The sequence below is a fragment of the Primulina eburnea genome, chromosome 4 (assembly GCF_022965805.1).
Source record: "Primulina eburnea isolate SZY01 chromosome 4, ASM2296580v1, whole genome shotgun sequence".
Classification (NCBI taxonomy): domain Eukaryota; kingdom Viridiplantae; phylum Streptophyta; class Magnoliopsida; order Lamiales; family Gesneriaceae; genus Primulina; species Primulina eburnea.
The window spans coordinates 39,717,989-39,728,681 of NC_133104.1; the positions used below are offsets into that span (position 1 = coordinate 39,717,989).

General features: G+C 35.0%; 1 protein-coding gene across 1 annotated transcript; it reads left to right on the top strand.

The window, feature by feature from the left end:
* Positions 1-2,556: 2,556 nt before the first annotated feature.
* Positions 2,557-3,760, top strand: LOC140828852 (germin-like protein subfamily 1 member 13). Its single transcript, XM_073191714.1, has 2 exons — positions 2,557-2,736; positions 3,035-3,760. The coding sequence occupies exons 1-2, from the start codon at positions 2,616-2,618 to the stop codon at positions 3,595-3,597; spliced, it is 684 nt and encodes a 227-aa protein (XP_073047815.1). The 5' UTR covers positions 2,557-2,615; the 3' UTR covers positions 3,598-3,760.
* Positions 3,761-10,693: the final 6,933 nt, after the last annotated feature.

Consider the following 10,693-nt stretch of genomic DNA (forward strand, 5'->3'; position numbering starts at 1 on the left):
AAATCAACAAAAAAAATAATTAATCTAAACGAGAATTAAATTACCAAACTATGATTCAAGGAGATTTTCATTATTCAATTGTGTCACTGTTCATCAGTTAACATATTATTTATTCATCCAATTAAAAGTAATTAACCTTATAATTATAGGGATATATCTAACATCTTTGTGTTTTTCTAATTTAATTGACCAAACCTAGCATCCAGTCAAAACTTATCAATAACTAATTGGGCACGATAGCATTCCATATTAATTAAAAATATCATTTTTGTTTTGTTAAAACAGTTAATCCTAAAATCTAATAACCGAGATAGCTGCAATTGATAGATTGAGTTTCATTGATTTATTTAGATTAAATATACACACTTAATCTATCGCTACTCATGTATCAATTATTCATGACAATTACAGATCACTGAATGCATGGATAGCAGTAGAAAATTATACATCGAATTAAATTGTCAAATTAACCGAGATACAATTTTCATAGAATTTGATATAAATCAATAAATACTTGAACAAAACAAGAATATTAAATTGAAGAACAAAAAACCTAACAGTGATAAATTGAAATGATAAAAATATACCCTGAATTAGAAATAAAACTTAGCCTAAAGGTGTGGAGAGGAGATGGGAAATTCTTGCGTCTTCTTCTTGTTCTTCACGTTGAAGAGGTAGATGGAGAATAGAGAATTCTTCTTTGATTGTGCGTCTCCTTCTTTTGTATGTGTAGTGCTTATTGGGTCAATGAGAAAAGCAAACTAAGATTAGGTAAAACCTAATGTACACAAAATCATATCAGGGATATGATAGAGTTTTTATGTAATAAAACTCTATCTTATCTTTATTTCTCCCAATAATAAAAATATCTCTCCAATTATTTTTCACAACTCAAATACCATATTTAGGATTCTTAAATCTGGTATTATCTTTGCGATTTTCGGATTTCAGATTTAGTTGTGCATGCAGCTGAAGAATGGTCACAAGGCGTGATAACCCCTTTTGAAAAGATCACTTCTAAATTTTTCAGTTTCAAGCTTCCACTAAGATCATATCGACAATTTTAATTGTGATATAGAATCATACTTTTTAGCCTATATTTATTGCAAGAGAAGAAAACTTCCTTTAAAATAAAATCAAACAAAAATATGTTAATTAAGCACGTTCGAAGTGGTAACAATGAGAGATACAACAAAAAAATATAAATTATTATTAGCCTATCAAACATAAATCCCTCCTACCAGTTTCCTAGACATGGAAAGCCATGATAGACGGTGAAATTTTTTACCTAGCCATGGTAAGTAAGGTAGAAGAATTAGTCAAACTCAAACTAGAAGATATTACAATAGTGCATGAATTTCTGAATGTTTTTTTGGAAAATATGATCGGAACAATTCCATATCGCAAAGTGGAGTTTGAGATTAATTTGGTACCCAGTGCCACACCAATTTCTAAGGCACCCAACCGAATGACTGATAGGCTTATAATAGTTAGTATTTTTATTTTCATATTTCCTATTATTCTAACCTCCGATATGTTTAATTGTTACATTTTTGTGTAATTTTATTGTAGGAGGAACTTTCGCGGTCTTGGAGCAAATTTGAGTTAAAAAGATGATGTTTATCACATTTGAAGTTTCCAAAATAGTTTGAAAGTGAATGACCAAACCTAAAGAAGTCCTGGAATAAGGCGTGGCCACGCCTTGTGACGATATTTCAGCTGCCAAAAATTGCAAGGAGGGAAAATCTAGATAAAATATTATTTTATGAGGGATAGATGATATTTTTTTTATCAACTCAAATGAGCTACAAACTTCTCGAAACTCGATCTTGAAAGCAAGTTACAACAATTAAGAGTTCATAGTAATGTCGTTTGGCTTGAAAAATGTTCCGACGGCATTCAAGGACCTCATGAACAGAGTGTTCAAGTCATTACTGAACAAATTTGTGATGGTGTTTATTGATGATATTCTTGTATATTCATCAAGTGAAGAAGACCACAAAAACATCTTCGCATCACTTTTCATATGCTTATAGAGGAAGAAGTGTACTCTAAATTAAAGAAATGTAAATTTTCACTATATGTGTATCATTTGGAATTAAATAAATATTTTTTGGTTTCCAATATATTCCAAAGACAACTATTAACTAACTACCCTAATTAAACAATTAATTTAGTGACCAACTGAATATATATGTTTCCTACTAAAATATATTTTTGGCACTTGTTATATTTAGTTACTGGTAACAGAGTAGGTCGTTATATTTATATATATTAATTAATAATAGTAGTGTGTGTGTATATATATTTATTTATTGTGTCCTTTGAGTAGACTTTATATGAAGTTATTTAAAATTTGAAATCAGAAACATTATTTAAAATCTGATAGACGTGGTCAATTTTCAAATGTCTTGGTCTTTCTTTGTTTAGTCACAGCGCGAGCTATTAATTTATCCAACTCCTCGGGTAAATAAATTTGGACAAGTTCAATTAAACATTTTTTTATTAAGGAAATTTTCCGACTTGCTCAAATATTTCAAATATAAATACACTTACGTTTTAAGGATTTGAAACCACATCTCAAGCTCAAAAACTTCAGCAGCAAAATATTTAAGATGGGCTTTCGTTTCTTTCTAAGTTTTTTTGTAGTAACTTCGATATGTTTATTAGCGTCTGCATCTGATCCTAGTCCTCTTCAAGATTTTTGTGTTGCGGTCGAGGATGCAAAGGCTTCTGGTAATTAATTAATTCTAGAGTAGGTCTCATGTGAGACCGTCTCACGGATTTTAATCCGTGAGACGGGTCAACCCTACCCATATTCACAATAAAAAGTAATACTTTTAGCATAAAAAGTAATACTTTTTCATGGATGACCCAAATAAGAGATCCGTCTCACAAATATAACCCGTGAGACTGTCTCACACAAGTTTTTGCCATAATTCTATGCATATTCTATCGAATAAGTTAATCTCATTTTTTTAGCTATATCGAAGTTATAATGTTTACTCATGAAAAATTATATGTATTATTGCAGTGTTTGTGAATGGAAAGATTTGCAAGAACCCAAATATGGTTTCGGCAGATGATTTCTTTTTCCCTGGTCTGAACAAACCCGGAAACACATCAAATCGAGTAGGCTCAAGGGTTACTCCAGTTAATGTAAACCAAATACCTGGACTCAATACTTTGGGCATTTCTTTGGTTCGAGTTGATTATGCACCATATGGGCTCAACCCTCCTCACACACATCCTCGTGCCACTGAAATTCTTGTCTTAATTGAAGGAACTCTATCTGTTGGGTTTGTGACTTCCAATCCTGCAAATCCCAACCAGAAAAACAAGCTTTTTACCAAGACATTGTATCCAGGAGATGTGTTTGTGTTCCCCGAAGGTCTCATTCATTTTCAATTCAATACCGGAAAAGCCAATGCTGTTGCATTTGCCGGGTTAAGTAGTCAGAATCCTGGAGTCATCACCATTGCAAATGCTGTTTTTGGCTCTGAACCACCAATTTCCATCGATGTTCTTACGAAGGCGTTTCAAGTTGACAATAACGTTATAAAATATCTTCAAGGACAATTTTGGACAAACAACTAAAACAGAACCAGACCGAATTAAGACAAAGCTCCATTGTTTTTCTTTCCTAATTATTTGAGTGCTAGAATAAGGAGCATGGATGTTTATATATGTGAATTGATGTGTTCTCTTTAATCGTTTTGGCTAATAAAGAAATTAATAATAAGTTTTTGCAATTTATATTTATAGTTGTCTTTGAAAAAAAGTAAAATGTGTCGACAAACATGCACCAGCACTGCTCGAATATGTTTATATATAATATTGGTTCGCTTTATATTCTTGAATTCATAGACATGATTAATCAATAACACCTAACATTCTTTTTAAAGCATGATTTCATTGGAAAGTATTGCGAATTAAACTGCATGCATGCATGGTTCTATCACCGATATAAAGTGAGTCAATTCTAATTCTGAACTCAAACGTCAGTAAACCAAACCATGTCCATTAATTGGAACTACAATTGTAGAGTTTGGTTTCGATAGTCTCCTATTAGAAACGCAATCACTTGCCTGTCGTTGAACCACTATATAGTCTAGCTGTGTATATACCACCGTTGCCTGCATACATGCTTTATCCTTCTCATTTACTTTAATATGTATCTTTATTAGTAGTTCAATTCATATTTTGATATAATATGTTTCCAATATTTGGTACGATGAATTGTAGGGAAATAAAGTTTAGTTCAAGTTTGGGAGGTAGGAATCTTAAAGAGCTTGAACAAATCGGATACGTAACGGATGCTGAAATTAAAACTTTGATCTTGTCTTATTTCTGTATAGTCTGGAATTAGAAAAATCTTGCTCGGTATGCAAAATAAATTTCAGAGACAACTACTTGTTAGCTAACCCTAACTAAACAATTAATTAATTTAAGCTCCAGTCGCATACATCTTTTTCACAACTTAAATCTACTAATTATTTTTTTCCTTCACATAGGGTATTGTTATAACACCTAATTGTAGTACACATTTCCTTCAGGTTGTCGAATTTGAATTGAGTTTATTCTTATGTTTGATAGAAAGATTTCGAGGATAAATTTTATATAAAATTACCCTGTTGAAAATTAAAGCTCATCGTATTTGAAATGGATATAATATTGTGCACATCAACACCTTTGGATCATATGAACCCCACGTAGAGTCCACGAGATCCAACGAATTTACTCATCCATCATATATTACCTCTTAAATAAGCTTGGAAAAAAAAGGGTTATGTTTTAAATTACGAAACTCAGAAGTATATAAATAAGTGCGTCTAATTTATATCGTTCGTTTGACATACGACACCCTAAATTTAAGAAAGAACAAAATATACATTCGGCCTGGATCACTCAATTTTTTGTATAAATCGTCTCTAATTTCATGGGGGTTTTGATATGACGACACCTGAAAATTAGTGATGCTTTGTTGATGATAAGTAATAAATAAATTGCTAACTAAATTTAGTGTGTCATGCCCCGGGGCGGGGGTTAGTTGACACCGGCGTTGCTCTCAAATATTCATTCGAAAACAACAAGCCTCAGAAGTACAAAATTTCAGAAACCCGTCTTTTATTCATAATAATCATTGTCTGTTACAACTCAATGACAAATGTTTTACAGCGGAAATGTAAAACCATAAAATTACAATGTCTGAACAGATGCAGCGGAAAATAAAACAAAAATCAGAACTAAGAACAACGATCTTCATCACCAGCCCCAAAACTGACGTTGCTCCTCTTCTTCTATCAACTCTTCCTCGTTCTTATCTGAGATGGGTTTGGTGGGTGAGTGATATGATTGTCACTCAGTAAGCAGGGGCGGGAATAACTCCCAGTTTTCGAAATCGTTTTCAGCAGAATCAGTAATATAATAATATACAGAAAACTCGTATTTTCATAACAGAAATCAGAATTCAGAATTTACAGGCTTCAGAACAGAAATCAGAATTAGTAAGCACTGAACACGTTAGTGAATTTCATGGCTAAACTGATATCAGTCCCCTATATGTTCTCTCCTCTAAGGGGTGAGGCCAGAATCAGAATCAGAATCAGAATTCAGAAATGTTCAGAATATATATTCCTACCATTAGTTCACTAGGGAGTTTCAGTGCTTCCAAAATCAGAAATCAACATACAGAAACTGAACTTTAACACAGAATTATCAAACAGATTTCAAGATATTTATATGTAAGCCCACTTACAGTAATTTGCTTAGAGGTTTCGGTTGAAGTCTGGAAATATGCTTTCTCTCGCTACTGGTTTCTACTGCTCGAAATTCAGCACCCTCTTAACTCGAAAATTCAAGAGATAAATCAGGATTTGTGTAACACCAATTTCAGAGACTTGAGGTGTTATTTATAGGCCACAATCTGAATGTTAGGCTCCCTATTAATGGCCATAATCTGCCATTAACAATATTTATTCCGTGTTAAATGCTTCAGTTACAAGTCATGGCTGAATTGGTAACTGTCTACTGGATATTACCAGCTTTTGAAATATTAGCTTCTGCTGGAATTTTTAGCTTCTGCTGAAATTTGCTAGCTGCTGCTACTGCTGGAATTTCAGGTTCTCACATCCCTCCCTCCTTATGAGAAGTTTCGTCCTCGAAACTTGGCTAAGCATGATCTTCAAAGAGGTAAGGGTATTGTTCTCGCATCTTTTCTTCCAACTCCCAAGTAGCTTCTCTTTCGGTGTGATTGGACCATTGTACTTTGACATATGGAATAGTTCGTCGCCTCAGTACTTGGTCTTTGAAATCCACAATTCGAATCGGAATTTATTCATATTTCAGCTCTTCATTTAGATTGCCCTCAACCAATAGTGGTCCAGCTTCAAGAATATGACTAGGATCGAAAATATATCTCCTCAGCTGCGATACGTGGAATACATTGTGAATTCTTGACATGTCGGGTGGAAGTGCTAATCTATAAGCAAGTGTTCCCACTTTCTCAAGAATTTCAAATGGTCCGACGTATCTGGGATTTAGTTTCCCAGCCTTATTGAATCGGATTACACCCTTCATGGGTGACATTTTCACATATGCCTTTTCTCCAACTTCAAATTCCACGGGCTTCTTTTCATGTCCGCCCAGCTTTTCTGTCGATCTTGTGCAGATTTTAGTCTCTCCTTGATCACAGCAACTTTATCCACTGTTTCTTGGATCAGTTCATGTCCAACGATGGCTTTTTCTCCTACTTCATCCCAATACAGTGGTGATCGACATTTTCGTCCATACAGAGCTTCGTATGGTGCCATTTCAATGCTGCTGTGGTAACTATTATTGTATGCGAACTCGATTAAGGGCAGATGTTCGCTCCAATTACCACTGAAGTCCAAGGCACATGCTCTCAGCATATCTTCTAGAGTTTGTATTGTCCTCTCAGTTTGGCCATCAGTCTGCGGATGGTAGGCCGTACTAAGAGTAACCTTAGTCCCCATAGCTTGTTGAAAGCTCTTCCAAAATCGAGATCTAAATCTAGGATCTCTGTCTGACAGTACGCTAGCTGGAACTCCATGCAATCATACGATCTCATTCATGTACAATGTGGCTAGCTTATCCAAACTATAGTTCATGCGGACAGGTAAGAAATGCGCAGATTTTGTGAGTCTATCTACGATTACCCATATTCCGTCATGACCTTGTCTCGTCTTTGGTAAACCCACAACGAAATCCATAGAAATATGCTCCCATTTCCATTCTGGAATTTCTAGAGGTTGCAGAAGTCCTCCAGGTCTTTGGTGTTCTGCTTTTACTTGTTGGCACATGTGACATTTGGAAACAAAAATTGCCACGTCTTTCTTCATTCCACTCCACCAAAAATTTTTCTTCAAATCTCTATACATCTTTGTACTGCCAGGATGGACTGAAAATTTCGACTTATGTGCCTCAGACATTACTTCCTGTCGAAGGTTATCAATGTCTGGTACGCACAATCGACCTTTCATCCACAAGATTCCTTTGTTATCCGTCTCGAAATCTTGTGATTTCCCTTCTTTAACTTGCTCTTTTAGTTTCACTAAAGCGGAATCCCTATCTTGACTCATCTTGATTGTCTCTCGAAGACATGGTTGTGCTGAAAGTGTTGTCAGGATCACCTTACTCATATTATTTCGACTTAAAGCATCTGCTACCTTGTTGGCTTTGCCTGGATGGTAGCTTATTGTCAAGTCGTAATCCTTCATGAGTTCGATCCATCGTCTTTGTCTTATATTTAGTTCCTTTTGCGTGAACAAATATTTGAGACTTTGGTGATCGGTGAAAATCTCACACTTGGCTCCATAAAGATAATGTCTCCAAATCTTTAGTGCGAATACCACTGCAGCTAGTTCGAGGTCGTGCGTTGGGTAATTTTGTTCATTCGGCTTCAACTGCCTTGATGCGTATGCAATCACCCTTCCCTCATGCATGAGTACACATCCTAAACCTTCTTTGGATGCATCACTGTAGACGATGTAGTCCTTACCTTCCATAGGTAATACTATCACTGGTGTGGATGTAAGCTTCTTCTTCAAAGTCTCGAAGCTTTGCTCACATTTTTCACTCCATTGAAACTTAGAATTCTTTTGTGTGAGCTTGGTGAGAGGTATGGCTATTGAGGAAAATCCTTCAACAAATTTTCGATAATAGCCTGCTAATCCCAAGAAGCTTCGTACCTCTGTCACATTCTTTGGTCTAGGCCAATCCGAGATTGCCTCCACTTTCTTAGGGTCCACAGATACTCCTGCTGCTGATATTATGTGTCCCAAGAATGCGACGCTCTCTAGCCAGAATTCTCATTTCTTGAACTTGGCGTATAGTTCCTTTTCTCTCAGCTTTTGGAGGGTGAGACGAAGATGTTCTTTGTGGTCTTCTTCACTTGACGAATATACTAGAATGTCGTCGATGAATACCACAACAAACTTGTCTAGAAATGGTTTAAACACTCTGTTCATGAGATCCATGAATAATGCCGGAGCGTTTGTTAATCCGAACGGCATTACTGTGAACTCATAGTGTCCGTACCTTGTTCTGAAGGCAGTCTTAGGGATATCGTCTGATTTGACCTTCAATTGGTGATAGCCTGACCTTAAGTCGAGCTTGGAAAAGACTGAAGCTCCTTTGAGTTGGTCAAACAAGTCATCTATCCTTGGAAGCGGATACTTGTTTTTGATCGTGATCTTGTTCAGCTCTCTGTAATCGATGCATATCCTCATGCTTCCGTCTTTCTTCTTTACAAATAGGACAGGAGCTCCCCACGGAGATGCGCTTGGTCGGATTTGATTCTTGTCCAACAACTCTTGAAGTTGCTCTTTGAGTTCTTTCAACTCTGCTGGAGCCATATCAGGTTCTCACATAGTGACAGTTTGTTAAAAACTGTCGGTAATTAAAAAACTGTCGCTAAGTTAATTACCACAAATCATCGTTAATTTGAGCCTTTTCTTGTAGTCGGTGATACAACTGGATGAAATATGACATATATTCATGTATAAATTGTGCAGTTAGTTACTGAATGGATAATTGAACCAGAAGAAATAGATTTAAATTTTTTCTACATAAGCATGTAATCAATAAATCTGAATGCACGCACGAGACAACCAAGAAAGAAATACGTGAAAATTGACCCTTTCAATTAATAAACTGAGTCACTGCTGTTAACATCTACATGAGACAATAAACTAATTATTGTGTATAAACCAAGCTGCTAACTAATAAATCGTAGTCGTCAGAAGTAATGGAAGTAAGACCAGTAAGTTATCCAACTCCGCAAGTAAATAAATTTGGACAAGTTCAAATATTTAGTTTAATAAGGAAATTTTCCGGATTGTTCAAATATTTCAAGTATAAATACACTTATGTTTTATGGATTTGAAACCACCTCTCAAGCTCAAGAACTTCAGCAGCAAAATATTTCAGATGCCCATTCGTTTCTTTCTAGGTTTTTTTGTAGTAATTTTAATATGTTCATTAGCATCTGCATGTGATCTTGGTCCTCTTCAAGACTTTTGTGTCACGGTTGAGGATATAAAGGCTTATGGGAATTAACATGTGCATGTTCTCACTTTAATATCATTTTTTTAGCTTTATCGAAGTTATAATGTTAACTTTTATAGGATTATTTTGATCAATTTATTCGAAACATTATGCCATTTTATTTGCATGATTAGTTAGTCATATATAACTCGGTTTATCCTTGCATATTTTGGAAGTCATGCAAAATTATATGTATGATTGAAGAGTATGTGAATGAGAAGATTTGCAAGAACCCAAAAATGGTTTCGGTAGATGATTTCTATTTTGGGTCTGATAAAACCCAAAAACACATCAAATCGAGTAGGCCCAATGGTTACTCAAGTTAACGTAAACCAAATAATTGGACTCAACACTTTGGGCATTTTTTTGGCTCGAATTGATTATGTACCATGTGAGCTTAACCCTACTCTCATGCTGCTTTGATTAAACTTGTATGTTTAGACAGCTACCTAGCTAAAAACACTAAAAATTCTTTTTAAAGCATGAATTCCCTATTGGCAAGCATCTTTCTTTCAGCTTGATCATGCATGCATGTGTGGTTCAATCACAAGTATTAATTTGCCAATTTGAAGTGTGAAGTACTCAATCATTAAGAACCAAACCCGCTATGTCCATTATTGTTTTTTCCTAAATAATAAGGCAAATATAGAGAAAAAATCGCGATAGGAAAATATATATGATCAAAAGTGTAACTTTTAATAACTAATAATTGCGGCAATGTTTGATGCATTAAGATGTCGGCATGAACATTTAGGCAGAAGCATTTATTGCATGTCAGACGAATTGGTTGAATAAAAAAAACGTGGGATGCAAAGTTGGAAAAGTTTGAAACCAAAGTTTTGTTCAGACGAGGAATTGCATCTATAAATAGATGCATTCCTTCATCAGTTTGTGCATCCCATTCTCAAGTTTTTTCTTGAGTTTTCTTATTTCTCCTATTAGTTCTATAATATTTGTGAGATGTTTGTTCTCCTGTATTAAGAGAGTGTGTTCTCTTTGGAAACACAGTGAGTGAGTTGTACACCACAAAATATTATAGTGGAATTCTTTTAATCTTGCCCGTGGTTTTTACCCTAATTATTTTTAGGGGTTTTCCACGTAAATCTCGGTGTCCAGTTTATTCTTT

Excerpts from the sequence above, each read along its gene's own strand:
- LOC140828852 (XM_073191714.1), top strand. The coding sequence starts at position 2,616 with ATGGGCTTTCGTTTCTTTCTAAGTTTTTTTGTAGTAACTTCGATATGT. Across the intron at positions 2,737-3,034 it reads CGAGGATGCAAAGGCTTCTG|TGTTTGTGAATGGAAAGATT; the intron begins GTAATTAATTAA and ends GTATTATTGCAG.